The sequence below is a fragment of the Heterocephalus glaber genome, unplaced genomic scaffold (assembly GCF_053883595.1).
Source record: "Heterocephalus glaber isolate CG9 unplaced genomic scaffold, H.glaber_assembly_v1.0 deba00001606, whole genome shotgun sequence".
In the NCBI taxonomy this organism is placed as follows: domain Eukaryota; kingdom Metazoa; phylum Chordata; class Mammalia; order Rodentia; family Bathyergidae; genus Heterocephalus; species Heterocephalus glaber.
Window position 1 is genome coordinate 34,300,337 of NW_028258377.1, and position 17,277 is coordinate 34,317,613.

Below are 17,277 nucleotides of genomic sequence, written 5' to 3' on the forward strand. Positions count from 1 at the left end.
CATCATCCTCACCACCATCACATCAACATCATCCTTCTTACTAGTATTATTTTACGTTGTAGCTTTCATCACCTGAGGAAGCTAAAGAAAATTCACCATTCAAAACTCAGGATTCTCTCAAAACCAAAGGGAAAAAAATATGGGCCTGCTTTTTCCCTTCCCTCTCCTATCTACACTCAGCAGAGGGCAGCAAACAGGAACCAGGAAAAGATAAGAGAGTGGAGAGAGACACATGGATAGAAAGCTACACACGCATAAATACACACCCACCCTCCACAGCAAGCGGAATTGTTTAGCTTCCTCTCACTTCCAAAGTATGAACACTCCGCCTCCTCCAGCTAAGAGGGCCAGGCAGAAAAATGTCGAAGCTGAAGAGACAGAAGTTCTTTTGCAGCTTCAGAGAAATGTTCAGTGAGCTGACTTTTGGGCCGCGTGGGGAAGGCCAGCTCTCAGGACAGCTGTGAGGGAATGGAAGGCAGCCAGAGAACTTTACGGCTAAGTGAAGGCAGCTTTCACCTCTCCCATGCTGGCAAGCATCAGCACCCACACTTTCCCCAGCAGGAAACCAAGGCCCTCCCAGCCTGTCAGCCTGGGAGTGGCAGAGCTGGACAGGAACAGGGACCTCCAGACCCCAGCTCAGTGCTCCAGAATGAGTCCAGGGTGGCAGAGAGGTTTTCTCTTAGGGACCAAGTCTGAGCCCTGGGGAACGATTGCTGCCTGGGACACAGCACCAGCAGGGCTCCGGAGGGGATATTTGTGGCTTCTTCTTGAGGTGTCGTTCTCCTCCTCACCACAAAGCACTCAGACCCTTCTCTGGGGAACACTCTTCCCACAGTCTGGGTGGCCCAACCCCACCCCTCGCTCCAGGCTGGGCTAAGCCAACCCACTTCGCTCGTCCTCCTGACAGGCGGCCTGTCTGGCTGTGAACACAGCAGACCCCCTGAGCCATTATTAATGCCTAAAGGGGGGCCTGCTGGAAGCTCCAGTGAAGATGCTTCTCCTCTCGTCTACAGAAGCAACCAGAGGAGAGAAGCTTTCCTCTCTAGGATCTAGGTATGGACATGAGGTCTCCAGGCACAGCTATCATACATTGCTGCTATGTTGGCTCAGTCTAGCGCAAAGCTAATACACAGAGACAGAGTCAGAGCCAAGAAAACAACTGCACAAACCTCTAGATCATAACATACCTGAAACCAACTGCAATCACAGGAGCCCTTATAGTCCCTTAACTAACTTCAGCCTGCCTGGCTTAACTCATTCTGTTACTTGCAACTGATACAGAACCTGAGGTTACTCAATTAGCACTGTTGGCCATGGAAGGCAGTAATAGTGCCACAAGCTACACCACTTTTTAATTCCTCTACTCCCCTGTGGGATCTCTTTGCCACCTTAAAGTTTCATCCATTTTACTCACTTTAAAAGTATAAAACGTTGGGAAGAAAATTTGCAAAAATGATTCTACAAAAAAGATAGGTAGGTTCCTGCAGATAACTGGTCTCATTAAGTATGGGCTTCTAAAGGTTGCTGCAATAATCCTGGCTCAAAAGAGAAATGGTAGAGAAGGATGAAATATTAGTATGCGGGGGGGGGGGGATATCTTGCCAGTGAAACAGAACAAGAAGTTGGAGAGCACTGTGTTCTGGTCTGCTCTCCTCTCTGTGAGGTGTGTTTGGGGACTTCCCCTCTTCTGGGCCTCAGTTTTCATACCTACAAAGAGGGAGCTAGACTAGATAACTTCCAGTCTTCCATGGGCCAAACGCTATGCTATGAGCTAGCCCAGGGCGGCTCCTCATGCCACTCCCGGGAGGGGAGGCCATAGCGCACTTCCAGGCCACAGGAACTCAGACGCGTGCAGGCTGCTGCCTTCCCTTCCTCTCTCACCGTAAGAGCAGTGGTTCTCTGGAGGAGCAGGACTCTTATCTAAGTCCTTCTCTTTCCTGGCTGACACATACATGAGCTGCAGGTCAACTATATACAAAATACAGAAGCTACTGCAGACACTGCGGGGAGCACTGAACTGCCCCAGACAGACTTCTAACTGCCAAGTTTGCCTTGGGGTTATTTTACACAGTGCTGAGATCCTGATGCTAACTCTGTCCAAGAGCTGACTGTGGACAAGGAACAATTAGCAAGCTAGACGGTTATCCTTTAAATGGGCCTTTTGCCTTCTCACTCCTGATTCCATTACCTGTTAGTTCTGTGTGACTGGAATCAACAGATTAAAGGCTGGACATCTTTAGATTCCAGCACAAGAGAAGGCAGTAGAATACAAACAAACCCTTAAACGGGGCCTCATTACAAATTAGATTGTAGATGACTGGTTGCAGAAACCTTTCTAACACGTTCTTCCAACTCTCAGGAAGCCAGGATGTTATGTAGCACTGGAAAAGCACTAACAGTATCTATTTCCACCATCACAAATGAATCCCAAGGTCATTAACTCCAGTTAAGTGTCGGTGCTGACAGTCTAAGGCCAGGTCTGGGCTTAGTGGGAAGAGACTGATTAGCAACATCTGTCCAGGCCAGGGCGGGGAAGCAGCATTATGATACACATTTGCCGAAGATAAATCCAAGTCCCAGAGAGGCTAAACCACTTTCTTGAGGTCACACAGTGAGTTTAGGGTAAGAGAGAAAGAACTAGAAGCCAAGCCTCCCTTCCTATGAAGGAGTCCCTGCCTCAGTGGGTCTCCTTGGGAAACAGCAGAGGAGGGCAGGAAAAATACAGGGAGGCCAACTCCCTCCTACGGGCATCAGATTTCACCTGGGCAAGCAGACAGAAAAGTGATTAGCTACCTAGACAATCCAGGCCCTCTTTGAAAAATTAAAGAAATCACTGCAGGATACATTTCCGTGGTACTTAACTTTCTGATGGGCAAGGGTCTGCCACCAGGAAGACTGAAAAAGAGAAGCAACAAATATTGATTTCTGGATGCTCTAAGAATAAAGTTCAGCTCTGACACATGAGAAGAACTAATACTTGAAAATGAAAGTCATTGGTATTCCACTGTCCCACCCACTTCTATTCTACAGACGCCATTGTCCAATGGAGTCATTTCTCACCACAGGTTGTGGCTCCAAAATGGGGAAGGACTGCATTGAGTTTCCTACTGTGGGTCTTTAATAACTAGTTCCCAAGCCTGGAATACAAAACAGACTCTAGAATTAAAGCAAGATGTTAAGTAGATTGGGGCTAGGAATGAGAGAGAACCCCAAATTAAACAAAAGATGGCCTCAAAGTTGGCTTTGCTTGCTTGGTTTTGGAACTTTCTGAGAAACCAGCTGACTGACCAGACGAATGTTAAAAATCCCAGAAGCGTTATGTGTCCTTTATAAATGAGATGCCCCACTCGGCTCTAGAGGAACACCCAGGGTGAGCTGGCATGGCAGTTATGAAGGCTCACATTTTAGCAGAGGACAAAAGCTCCTAATGTTAAACTCCATTCTTCAATCCACGGGCAAAATCAAGGAGTTAAAGGACTGCACGGTGGGCAGAAAATTTCTCTCAAACCATAAGGAACATAGTTTTCACTTGGATAAAGTTCTGTCAGAACTCCCTGCAGAGCCTCTGTGGTTATTTCTACCAGAAAGATCAACGAGGTGCTCTGGAAGAGTCCCAACAGCTACGAGAGTGAGAGGTTGAGCTACCTAGTCAGCCCCGTCCAAAGAGCCCTGTGTACTCCAGACAGATCTCCCAAGCAGCAGGCTGACACATTATGTGGGCTGAAGGACTGAACAGCACTACTCCGAAAGTCAGCTCCCCTCCCGAAGGGCCAGCTGACGCTCAAACAAGGCACCAGGGGCCGAGCCCAGGGCGCTGCGTCTGTGGGAGAGTGGAACAGAAAGCGGCTGTGTGGGAATCTGGCAGGATGTTCCTGAGAGGCAGCAGATGAATGCTGAGCCCCGTAGCACCTAGAAGAGCTCATCAGTGGGAAAACAACTCCCTTCTGCTACTCCCAATAGGCAGAGGTTTACCTCAAAGCTAGGACAATCAGTTGACAGAGCCCTCCCCACACACACCCCTTTGCCACTCCAACCCCCTCCTCTTCATGCTATTTCAGAGAAAAAGAAATGAATAAGCACTAGACCTGCCCAGATGAGTCTCTCTGCTCATTTCAGCGAGTGGCTCCAAGCAACATCCAGCTATTGCTCTCCTCTCCCTCTGCTCAAAGGGCTGCCTTATTCCATCAGTACCCTCTTGCACCAGTGAGTAATTTACTTTGAAAGCTCAGGCCAAACTGGCAGTTAACCTTGACCTTCTCTCTACACATCTGGGTGCATAGAAAATGAAAATCAGGATGTCTCTGGCATCTACTGCAATGAAATACGAGGGCTTTCTCCAGGCAGAGGCAGAATATCAAGAGTTATTTTAGAAGTGGCCATGGCTGTTCCGAAGGAGAGTTTGCACTTAGCCAGGACACTCTCCTTCAGGCTGGGGTTGTGTCCAGTATGGCACCCCCAGAGCTAGGGATGCTACCAGGGACTCCACAGAGTCAGGAAAAGGAAAAGAATGGCTCATTGTACTCCTTAGTGATTCAGTGAGAGTATCATAGAATGCCAACACTGGACCAAATTCTCATTTCACAGGAGAAAGTAAGGCCTAGAGGGAGACTGGGGATAACCAAGGACGACGACACAGACAGCAAATTAATGGCAGAGCTTAGGACAGAACCCTGGCCTCCTGACCCTTATGCTGGTACACGGTGGTAACAGATGAAAGAGGTTCTGTGAAAGGAAAACCCACCAGATACAGAATTGCAGGGAGAAAAGTCCAAGTTGGCTGTCACTCTGAAGCCGGAGTTCAGCAAAGGAGTTGGGCCCTTAGTTTCTAAACAGTAAGATCTACTGTTTAGATCAGAAGGAAAGATCAACCAGACCTTCTAAGATGGTTTGCAACAATTTCCAGAGTGACGGGCTGAGCTCCAGTAGATCAGCCCTGTAGCAAAGAGGCCTCTGTGTTCAAGACGCCAGAAGGGGCAGGCAGCAGCCTGATACTGAGAAGCGAAAGGAGAACGGAGAACGAGCAGCCTCAAAAAGTCAGTGTCTTCCCCTCAGGCCAGCCAACCATCAGTCAAGTCTGACCCTGATGCACAAATTACCCACTTCCCGTGGGACCAAGAAATGCCCATAAGGAAACCCAAATGTCCCCCTGTTGGAAGAGTACCAGCAGCATGCATATGCTGGCCAGGAGCTGCAAGAGCCAGTGTGATGAGACAGAGGCTCTATTATCCGGAAGCTGCAAGTCTAAATACACACACACACACACACACACACACACACACACACACACACGCACGCACGCACACACGCACGCACGCACACAGGAGAGGCACCAAACGCACCAACTATGAAGATCCCAGTTTTGGCCACAAGAAGCACTACATCTGATCAGCTCAGAAAAGACAAGGAGGGCATGTGGCGTTCCATCCTCAGGACCCTGGGCACCATTAGCTCTGGAACACGTCGAGGGTCCATCCACCACCCGGATGTCCAGAGGGTCAAAGGGGGCAAGTTCCTCAAGGTGCAGCAGCTCACCCTAACCCACCCTCAGGGGCCAGAAGCTCCAAAGGAAGCAAGATCTCTGAATCCCAGGGAAGGCACAGGACCTGATCAAGGAACGGGCTGGGGGAGGGGGGGGGGGAAGGGGACAGGAGAGCCGTCCCTGCGCAGATGGCAAACAGGAAAGGGACGGACCTGGGGGGCACACACCAGGATCAGCAGGTAGGAGGGGGTGCAGAGAGAATGTGGCACCAAATAGAAGCGCCAGCCTCTCCATTCCGGTCCGCAGGAGGTATCTTCCTGGGTCACAGGGATGCAGGTGGAGAATTGTGGAAGTGGAAGAGAATATCAGAAGGCAGACAGAAAAAAAAAAAAAAAAACAGGAGGGTAAAATATGATAAATAGAGCCCCGGACTGAGCACCCGGAGTCCTGCGTTCCAGTTTTGGCTCTGTCTCTGACTGGAACGGGATCCTGGACAAGTCCCTATCCTTCTCTGAGCCTCAATTTTTCCAATCCGCAGAATGGGAAAAGCAGACTCTTCGGCGCTGCCTCTGACGAGACTGGAGAGGCAGAAGAAGGATCCGCAGGCTAGAAGTGAATTCAAGGAAGGGAGGCCCCAACCTGGGCAACTGAGGCGCTCACCTGTCCGGCCGCTGGGGCCACCGCCGCCCCGGGTGCCCCTGGGGTGCCGTCGGGCTGCCGCTCACGGTACAGAGCCCAGAGCCCCACGTTGGGCAGGAGGACTAGGGCCGCCAGCACCAGCGCGGCCGCCTGCAGGAGCCGCTTCTCCTTCCGCCTCATCGGGGTCGGTCAGCCCCGCCGCGCCCGGCCGGCCCCGCCGCGCCGCCCTCAGCTCCGCGCGTCCGCCCGTCCGCCCGGCGGCGGCAACAGTCCGACGAGCAGAAGCGGCCGCGGCGCCGGCCCCGCTCCAACTCCTCGGCACTTCCGCCGCTCACAGGCCGGGGAGCCGGGCGCCGCCACCGCGCCGCCGCCGCGGGGGAGACGCCGCCGCCGCCACCGCCGCCCCCGGGCCTCCCCGGCCGTGCGTCCCGCGCTGCCCTCCCCTGAGCCCGCGGCCGGTCTCGGGGCGCCGCTGGCCTGGGTCTTCCCGCCGCGCGTCCCCGTCCGCCCGGGTGCCCTGGAGTCCCGAGCCGCACCGCCTCCCCCTCTCGGTGGCGATGGTGCGTCCCGCTCCTCGGCGGCTCCCCCGCCCGCTGGAGCTTTGCGAGAGTCCGGAGTTGGGGAGTTGGGTGCTAACCGGTGAGGGCTGCGCGCCGGCGGGCCGGGCGCGTGTGCGCGCGAGCCGGGGCGCGGGACCAAGCGCCCGGGGGCCGGGCCGCCTCCAGTGCGGACCACGGCCCGGGGCTTTCGAGCTCCCCGGGGATATGCACACAGCGAGAGAGCCCGGCCAGCGCCTGCAGCCCAGGCTGTGGCTTCCCACTCGCCCGGCCCGGGACGGGAGACCCGCTTCGACCCCGCAGGGTTCTCGGCCGCAAAGTGGGGCCGTCGCCGTGCTCTGCGCAGGCCCCCGGCGGCCCCGGACGTGAGGTGCGAGTGAACCCCCGGTGTAACCGTGGAGGGCCACCTGCCAGCTGTCCCGCTCGCGCGCGCGCCGGCCCCGCCCGAAGGCCTCTGGTCTCCCGTGTGCCGCCGGACGCCGCGCCCCGTGCCCTTCCCACAGCCTCCGGACTTTCTCGGCCTGACGGCTGGGAGCTGAAGCATTAGACGCGCGATCCGCCGGTCGGGGGGCGCGTGCAGAATCGGGGTGCCCGGGCGCGGGGGGCGAGGCTCCCCCGGGGGCGCCGAGTGCGCTGTTTGGCGGCTCCCTCCCTGCCGCGCGGGGACCGAGGGTCCTCTTCGCTGCCCTCCCTCTGCCACCCCCACGGGCGCCTTGCTTGTTCTCCGCTTCCCCGGTCGCCCGCGCTGGCCTCCGGGTAGGCGCCGGCCCCAGGCCCGCGAGCTGAGGACGCCTGCTCCCAGCTGAGCGGCGAGAGCTCCGTTTTGGGGGCTGACATCTGGGGCGAGCCTTCGGCTCCAGGCCGGCCCTGCCTTCTGTCCGCCCCGTTGCTGATGTTGTTTCCCTGTGTGTTGACCACGCAGGTCCTGCCCCCAGTAATCAGTCTCCTCCTCATCTAAATCTGGAAATCTTTTTCACCCTCCATGTCTTGTTGAATTGCCACCTCCTCCACAAGATCCTCTAAAACTCCTCTTCGGGACTTGCTTACTTTCCTTATATTTCTGTCCAAGTAATGCTTTATCAAATCCCAGTGCTTACTCAACTCCCTCCAGTGGCATTGCAACCCCCCCCCACCGGCCCAGTTCCCTACAAGGAACGATGGGATTCCACACAGACACAGACCATCAGCCCTCACCCCTAACTCCGCATTGTGCTGCAGCCATGTTAGCCTCTGTGCTGTTCCTCAGAGCACGCCAGGCACATTCCTGCCTCAGGATCTTTGCACTTGTTACTTCTGCCTAGAATGCCCATTTGTCTATTTTTAGATTCTAGCCTTGTGTCTTTTGAAAAAAAATTTTTATTGTGCTAAAATAAACATAAAATCTAACATTATAACCATTTTAAGTGTATAGTTTCGTAGCATTAAGTAATTCACATTCTTTTACAGACATGACTATCCATCTCCACAACTTTCTCCACATCCCAGACTGAAATTCCATATCCGCTAAACACTAACTCCTCATTCCTCCCCTCCCCTCCCCAACTGCTGGCAACCACCTTGATTCTTTGCTTTATGAATTTGAGTTTTCCATGTACCTCGTATAGGTGGAATCTTATAAGTGTCCTTTTGTGCCTGGCTTATTTCACTTATAATACTTGCGAGGTATGTCCATGTTGTCGCGTGTATCAGAATGCCATTTTCTTTTAAGATTGAATGATATTCCGTTACATGTGTGCACCACATTTTGTTTATCCATCCATTCCTGGACATGTGGGTTGTTTCTACCTTTTGGCCATTGTGAATAATTTTGCAGGGAATAGCCTATGTCTTGCGTATGTGGCAGTTGATGTACAGTATTTATGTATTCAGGTGATGCTACAGAATTCTTTCCTGTGCCTCCATAACCCTGAGTGTGATGCTGGAGGGCAGCTAGAGTGACGCCTCTATAAACCACGGTTCGCTACTGGTTCTCTCTCACCTGTGGCTTCCTAGCATATTAGGATAATCTAGGACAGTGCTTACTATAGCCCACGAGTGTGCGACCAGACCCTACTTCTAACTTTTGCCTTTCCTCTTGCCCTCTGTTGCACTGGTCTTGCTATCTTCCTCAGATACACTAAGTGGATGATGACCTCAGGGCCAAACCTTTGCCCGGTTCTCTCCATTGTCTCAGGAGCCAGATTGGTCCTGTCTCAGCGAGAACTATCCGGACCGCCAGACATGAGCACCCCCATCATTTCCATTTGCTTGATTTTTCTTTGGAGCAGTTCTCATATTTTGTCTCCCCTTGGTCTCTACAGTGTAAGTTCCAAGCAAGCAGGCGCTAGGTATTTCTTTATACCCCCTTCTTTTTTGGGGGTTACTGGGGATCAAACTCATTTCCTTGCGCTTGCAAGGCAGGCGGTGGAACCACTGAGCTAAATCCCTGGCTGTACCCCCTTCTTCTGTCAGCACATACTTCATTTTTTTGTTAATTAGAAAACTGGCATTCCTTTCAGGTGGAAGAATTTGCAAAGGGTTCTACCTTTCCCTGAGCCAGAGCAAGGCAAAGACAGGGGATTCCACCTCATGCTCTTCTTAGCCATGTGAAGCTGAACTTTGGTCCTCCTAGTTACTGTGTGAGTCAGGTACAGCCCTTAAGGTCATGACAGGAAAGGAAATATCCAGGGTCTCTTTCCTTCTCACCCCTCTTCAGCTCCCTGGAGGATTCTGCCGGAAGTTGGATTTGAGCTTTTCCTCCTGCCTTACCATAGTCACTTGTTGATCAAAGCTGCATGCCAGCCAATCTGCCCCCAGTGGGGACTCCAGCCAGAGAAGCCAGCTTTAATCCTAGGGCTCTTTGATCACCTTCTACAGTAAGGGCTGCACCAGGCAGGGGGAGGGCGCCTGGGGCTTTATCCTGCTCACGGAGACAATGCCATCTCCTGAGAAAAGCTGAGCTGGTCTCTGAAATTGAACAGCCAGTGTTACTTTCACACTGTGCCTTCCTACTAGGCCTGTTCTGTGTATTAAATGAGATAATGCACTTAAAGGGCTTACTGCAGTCCCTGGTCTGATGGAAGCCCTAGTAACAAAGGGAGAAATAAAATCTCAACACCAAAAGGAGCACTGAAGATGAATGCACAGGATTTCAGCTGCAGGGCAAACCCTCTGCTCCAACCTGCACCTCTCTGATCTAATCTATCACCACCCTTCTCGTCCACTCCACACCAGCCACGGATACCTTCATCCTAGTCTTTGAGTGTCCTCTGCACATTCCAGCCCTGAGACCTTCACGTTGGCTGTTGTCGCTGGCAGCTGTTTCCCCAGATCTTCCTCCCATTGCTGGCTTCTGCGCATTGTTCAGGTCCCTGCTTAAATGTCATTTCTTCACAGAGGCCCTGTGAAAAGCATTCTCTCTGCACTGTCTATCTTGCTATGCTTTCTTCATCGTGCATGTCCCCTTTCTTTGCCGTAGTCTAATCTATGTGCTTATTTACTTGTTTATTATTGGACTTCTCCAAATAGACTCTCAGCTGCACTGGGCAGATGTCTCATCTGCTCATTCGCTGCCGTAGCCCTACATTGTGACATATTTGTGCCTGATACATGCAAAAGGATAAAAACATGCGTTTGATGAATGGTGAGTATATCTCCCCTCCTCTCTTCTCCCTATTTTCCCATCTTTTTTTTTTTTCCAAGCTGCATATTCTCTGCCTTACTCATCCTTCAGTTTTCTATCTTGTCATTGTCTACCAGAGGAGAAGTGACAGGAGCAGGCTTCATCCTCCCCACTGAGGATGGAACAGCTTTCCTATTGGAAGCCCTCACCTTGGCTTTCCTAGGGGCCCTTGTGGTGGCGGACCTGTCAAGGACTGTACCCTCAGGCTGGTCTGGCCAAGCCCTGAGCCAAGGCTCAGCAAGTCAAGAGCTTTTGACATCATTCATTCTAATGTTCTTTAATGTTGGTCAAGTCCTGTAACTGCTCTGAGCCGCCATTTTCTCATCTGCAAAAGGAGGATGGTTCCAGGACTGTAGTGTCCAGGCTGGAGAGGAAGAGGTTGGCTTGACCAAAAGCAAAACCTCGAAAGCTGTACGTATTGGTTTTCTGTGTCTCCTGCCAGCCTAATTCCTCCTACTTCTGCCCTTGGGGATCACCACGCCCAACTGACACTTTCTCAGAAGACTGATCTCCCTGCATAGATGAAGCTCCCCCATTTTATGACCTCTTAGCAATGCCTTTCCTTACCTTCGAAGTACGGATTTACAGTTGCTGGGTTATTGTGTGATGTTGTTCTCTCCCACTGAGTTGTAAGTCCCATGACACAGACTATGTTTAGTTTTTGGTACTTCTTGCTCCTTTTTCATAGGCTTTATTTTTTAAAGCAATTTTAGATTCATAGCCAAGTTGAACAGAAGGTAGGAGATATCCCCCACCACACATGCTACATTTGTTACAGTTGAACCTACATTGGCACTCATTATCGCCCAAAGTCCATCGCTTCCATTAGGTTTGACTCTCGATATGGTAAGTTGTGTAGCATGGACAAATGTAAAATGATGTGTCCACCTTTACAGAATTATACAGAGTAGTTTCGCTGCCCTAAAAATCCTGTGCTCGCCTGTTCATTCTTCCCTGCCTCCAGCTGATCTTTTTACTGTCTCCATAGTTTGCCTTTTACAGAACATCATAGAGTATGTAGCCTTTTCAGATTGGCTTCTCTCACTTAGCAATATCATTTAAGGTTCTTCTATGTCCACGTGTATTTGTGTGCACGTGTGCATGTGTGCTGTTGGGGACACAACTCAGGGCCTCATCCACACTAGCCAAGGGCTCTACCACCAAACTATACCACCCAGTCCCTTCTATGTCTTTTTATGTTTTTTGTGGTTTTATAGCCCATTTCTCTTTACTGCTGAATAATATTCTGTTGTCTGGATGTACCACAGTTTATCCATTCACCTACTAAAGAATGTCTTGGTTATTTCCAAGTTTGGGTGATTATGAATAAAGCTGCTATAAACATCCATGCAAGTTTTTATAAGGCCATAAGTTTCCAGTTCCTCAAGATAAACACCAAGAAGCTCAATTATTTAATCACATGGTAAGAATATGTTTAGATTTTTTTAAGAAACTGCCAAATTTTCTTCCAAAGTATAAAATATGAAGTGTAAAATGTCCCATTTTGCATTCCTATCAGCAGTGAACGCTGTAGAGAAAGAAAAGTTCTGAATCTGAAACTTCTGTACCTGTATCTGATCAGCCTTAATTAGTCCAGACTTTGCCACTAACTTCTTATATGACCTCAGAAGTCTCTCAAATTGTCTGAATCACAGGTATATCATGTATGGGTCCATGAATGTATGTGGTAGCAGGAATTAGAGATGTCTCACTAAATATGGCTTTTTTTTTTATAGCAAAACATATTGGTACATTTTAGGCATACCTAATGATAACACTCATCATAGGGAATTTGCACCTGTACATGGTATGTTCTGCCTCTTTTTTTTCAATCCCCCCTCCCCTCAAGCCCCCTCCCCTGAACATGGTTTGATTTTATTAATTAATTATATTGGTACATTTAAGGTATACAATATAATGACATTCATCATTGGAAATTTGCACCTTTACATAATCTCTCTTGGTTCTTATTTTTCCTCCTTCCCCTGCCCTCCCTTCAACTCCTCCACCACTCCTTAACTACAAAGACTTTGTTTTCATTTTTTCTTATTCCCTTCTTTCCTTTCCCCTACACCTCCCACCTCCCCTTCCCCTTTGCCCCTTTTCTTCCTATTTCACATTATTATTATACTTTTTAGTCATTTTCAGTCTCTCACACTAGAGAAACTATTCGGTATTTACACATGTGTGTCCTATTTATTTACTTAAGAGTATCGCCTCAATGTGCATCCATTTAGCTATAAATGTCTCTAGTTTCTTAATCTTTATGGCTGAGTAATACTCCATTTTATAAAAAAAAAAAACCCCACATTTTCTTTATCCAGTCTCCAGTTGATGGGCAATTGGGCTGCTTCCAAGTTTTAGCTCTTACAAACTGTGCTGCTATGAACATGGGTGCACACATATCACTGTGGTATGATTCTTTTAATTCTTTGGAGAAGATATCCAGCAGGGAAATACGAACTTGGTTTTATTAAATAAAGCACTTGTATCAGATGCTCTTTGAAGTCTTTTTAAATTCCAAAATTCTGGGACTCAATCTTGCAAGGTAGGATGGGGGAGGATAGGCAGATGTGAAATACCTCTCTAGGAGGTTCAATGTACTGTCTGCATTTCAGCTCCTAGTTTGAGTAAAAATAAAAGGTTTACAGGATGTCTGGCTTTTTTTTGTTTGTTTGTTTTTGGTACTGGGGATCGAACTCCGGTGCTTGCGAGGCAGGCAACGGAACCACTGAGCTAAATCCCTAGCCCAAGGATGTCTGTTTGAAGTGACCTAGATAGGGAATACTCTCCCTCTCCCTCTCCCTCTCCCTCTCCCTCTCCCTCCCGCCCCCTCCCGGGCTTGGGAAATGAGAGTATTTGCTGTTTAATTCCTCTTCTGTGTTGGTTAGCTTTTCATCTCTGTGACCAAATGCCCAAGAATAATGACTTAAAGGAGGAAAGGCTATTTTGGCCTCCAGTTTCAGATGTTTCACTTGGTCATCAGCTGGCTCCATTGCTTCAGGCCTGAGGTAAGACAGAAACATCATGGTGGACTTGAGTGTCCAGTGGAAAGCTACTCACTTCATGGCAGCCAAAACCCAGCAAGATGGTAAGAGAGCCAGAGAGCAAGGGGCCTGGAACCAGATACAGTCCTTATGGTCACACACCTGTGACGCACTCCCTTCAACCAGTCTCCAATTTCTGTTGCTGTAACCTCCCAATAACATCAGATTGAAATACAATCCCCTTCCGAAGCCCATCCTCTGAACACAAGAGCTTGGCAGGGGCGGGGGTGGGGCATTTTAGATCTAAACCATAACATCATCATTTTTGTACGAAGAAAAGAAATTTGTACAAAACACAGAGAGGTGGGGAGATGCAAGACAAAGGGTCTCCCTAGGAGTCTGAGGCTCTTGAAAGAGTCTCCTTTCTGTGGGTACTTGTGTAAGATAAGGGAGTTGGGTCCTCTAGCCCAGCGTTCCCAAGCTTGGTAGTTTGTTAGAGTCGGCTGGGAACCTTTAAGAAGAGATGTGGCTGGGATGCTCAGCCATACCCCAGACCAATAACTCCGAAGCTCTGGAGCAGAACTCAGCTTGCGCTCAGTAATTCCTACGTGTTGCCAAGTTTGAGAGGCGCGCTGCTCAGGGGCTTCCTGGGTTGGAAAACCCTGCAGTTTTTCATCCACTTAGTAGGTCACCAGTGTTCCACTAGGTGGCGTCTTGAGAGGTCTGGTCAAGGTCGAAAGCAAGGTTTGGTGGTTTTTGCTGACAGGGAGGGGTCTGCCCTCCTGATGAGAAGACTGAACCGGCTGGTTGACAGCTTGCTGGGGAGTGCTGGAGCCACAGAATGTTGAGATTCCTCCCTGTTAGGAAACAGGCCTGGAGAGGGGCCAGCTCAGTTGCTTACCCATTCACCCATGCATTCTGGTCTCTTCCTCCCCAGTCCATCCCACAGTAACCTCAAACCCCATCTCAAAAGCCCCATTATTGTGTTTTAAAACACCCTGATTTTCCTTGGGGATTTGTACTCCTCCATCTCAGCCAGCAAGTTGGGTTAGAACTAACTCCTCCCTCAACTGCTGGTTTAGCCAATCAGAGCGCTCAGTCCCTTCAGCTACAGTGATTGGCCCAGGGGTGGGCACCTGATCTCCAGAAGGCCAATGTGTCGCATGACGTTGGTTTGTGTGGTTTTAAAATGTAGAGTCTACCAAGGAAATGGCGGACCCTCTGCCTTGGATTACTAAAAAGATTGGGTATGAACTCTACTCTGAGGAGTATACTGGACATCTTGCCTTTGCTCCTAATCTCCTTCACCCAAGGAAGTGACATTTGGGCCTATGGGCCTTTTGGTCTCTACTTTCCTGTTGGGTTCAGCCTTTGAGGAGCCAGGACAGGATTTCAAGTGGAAGGAGAAGACTCACTTCAGGACTTCTTTCCCTAGATCCCTTACTGGGACTTTGTTACTAAGGGCCATAGCTCCTGGCACGCAGCCTTCTTTTAAACAACCTTCCCTCTCTGGGTTCCGATAACTGCCCCTCCCCTCCCTGTAGATCTAGGGCCAGGCTGCGCAGGCTGTTCCTAGCCCCAGGGCACTGCACTGTCCCTGTGGTCACCCTGGAGCCTTCTCCGTTGTTCTCCTAAACGGTTCTCAAACTTTCCAGCGTGAGTGCTGTCCATTTCCTCCTTCAGTCAAGGTGAAGCCTCCTGAGAACATCACCAGCACAGAGGAACGTGGAGCTGAGAGATCATCCAGTTACCCATGCCAACCCTTGATGTCATCTGTGCTTCTGCTTCGAGTGACCTCCCACATTCAAACAATTACCTAATAATTCTGATTTTATTGCCTAATAAATTTTAAAATTGCTCCTTCCCCTCTAGGTCTGTTTCATGGAATGTATTTCAAATGCCTGCGAGAATCCCTGAACAGAAGCCTGCTGCATCAAATGGCTAAATTCTCTACTTTAGGGACCACCTCCACCTTCATCCGTGGGCTGGTCCCTGACTTGGTTCAAAAGGATAAGCGGAGCCACTCAGATTCTCTCCAAAACGGGAAGGGAAGAAGGGAGCAATGTATAGACATTAACTCTTTGAGTCCTCATCAAAAGCCTGCGAGTTAGGATCTATTATTATTTCCAGTTTTCAGAAAAGGAAACTTAACTCTGCCTAGCCACTACCTTAGTTCTGTATGTGTATTACCTTGCTGACTCATTTAGTCATTGATTCAAGAGATATTCATTAAGAACTTACCAAGCTCCGACCTACCACACACCAGGCACTACAGCAGATGCTAGGGATTCAGTGATGGGCAAACAGATGGATCACAGTCTCACAGGGCTCCCAGCCTAGAGATGGAAAGGGCATTGTAAAAGTGAACATACGAATAACAACTGTTTTATGTAGGAGGAAGGAGAGGGGTCCTCACAGCTGTTGAGGACAGTCCGATCTAGTATTAGAACCGAATGCTGTTGGAGTCAAATTCAACTTTCAGTGAAGTTCTACTATTGTGACTCCCCTAGACTGCTCTAGTGAGATGCTGGGTTTGCCAATGACATTCTGAGCAGTACTGCTTGTCCCTGTGGGAGGTCCTGCCACTTACTGAATATGCATGTGTACATGAACACCCAGAATGAGATAGAGAGAAGCAGAAAGCTCCAATGTCCCATGTCCTCGGCTACCGAGCTTACCAGTGAGGGGCAATACAGTGAGTTCTGCAAACTCTGTCCAACTGGGGGATCACATTTGAAGAGCACTTTTCCACGCACTTTTGCTCTTACTGTGTGTTATGGTTTAAATGTAAAATGTCCCTCAAAGCTCTCATGTGCTCAGAGGCAGGGTTTTTGAACAGTGATTGTATTATAGGGGCACTATACTTATCAGTGGATTCATCCACTAATATATGTGTTGTATATGCTGTCAGGAGATGGGTCCCCATCAAAGGTGGATCACTGGCAAGTGACCTGGAAGGGTCTGTCTCCTTCCCCACTTCCTCCCTTTGCTCTCTGCTTCTTGGCTCCCATGACGTGGGCAGCTGTCCTCCACCAGCATGTCCTTCCACCATGCCCTTCCTGCCTTGGAGCCAGCTGACTATGGACAGACTCCTAAAAACCATGAGCCAAAATATACTTCTCTTCCGGTAAGTTGTGGGTATCTTCCCTTAAGTTGTGTCTCACTGACAGAGAAAGTAATTATGTGAATAATCCTGGAGATCACTCCGTTTAAATACAGAGAAATTGTTCCATTTTTTCCAGATGCAAAATATTTCACGATGCGAATGAATCCCCTGTGGATGGACATCTGCAATTATTACCCATCTTGGGCTATTGACACCATAATGAATACCCTTGTGCATATCTTGTTCTACAGTGTGACATGAATCTTCAGGGGAGACTCCTAGAAGTCAAATTTGCTGGCTCAAAGGATAAACACATCTTTACTTGTGAAACCTTTTGCCAAATTTTTGGCCATAGGAGTGGAATTCTTTTGCACACCTACCAGCAATGTAGGAAGATTTTTTTGTTCTTTACAGCCCAGGGCACAAAAGTATTTTTTTAAAGCATTCATTTCATAGAAAAATCTACAGTCTCAACCTTTGTTAACCATTGCAAGACCTGGGAAACTCTGGGCCTGTTTTCCTGCATGGCCATTCCAAGCTGGGACTGAGTGGTCCCTGGTAACTGAGGTGAGTGGTCACTACAGTCCTGTGGGTCTTAGAAGTTCCAGCTGATGTGGTTCAACTCCTGTATAATGAGGACGAGGAGGCTCCACAAGTTCATAAAGGAAGCCAAGTGGGAGTAGAACCCAGTCTCCTGACTCTCAGTTCACTCTACCGTGTGGCTTCCAGGAGAAGTACGAAGGAGATTGGTAGCAAGAAAGGGTAAGTATGCAAAAGCACTGACAATTCAGGGTTAAAATTAGACTGTTTTCGAGCATTTACTTAGCTCAGTATATACATTACACCAC

At 49.4% G+C, this 17,277-nt stretch overlaps 1 protein-coding gene across 5 annotated transcripts in view; it reads right to left on the bottom strand.

The window, feature by feature from the left end:
* The window catches only part of Galnt10 (polypeptide N-acetylgalactosaminyltransferase 10), a 325,204-nt gene that overhangs the window by 209,168 nt on the left and 98,759 nt on the right, over positions 1 to 17,277 (bottom strand). The window contains exon 2 of one of the 5 annotated variants that reach the window (XM_087194548.1): positions 15,565 to 15,659. Coding sequence is in view for 3 of the 5 variants with exons in the window: in XM_004836529.4 (XP_004836586.1) it covers positions 6,140 to 6,298 (159 nt within the window). In the remaining 2 variants the exon portion in view is untranslated. Of the gene's footprint in view, positions 1 to 6,139; positions 6,406 to 15,564; positions 15,660 to 17,277 lie in introns of those variants that run through there. The other 4 variants (XM_004836529.4, XM_087194544.1, XM_087194547.1 and 1 more) reach the window with 4 other exon arrangements.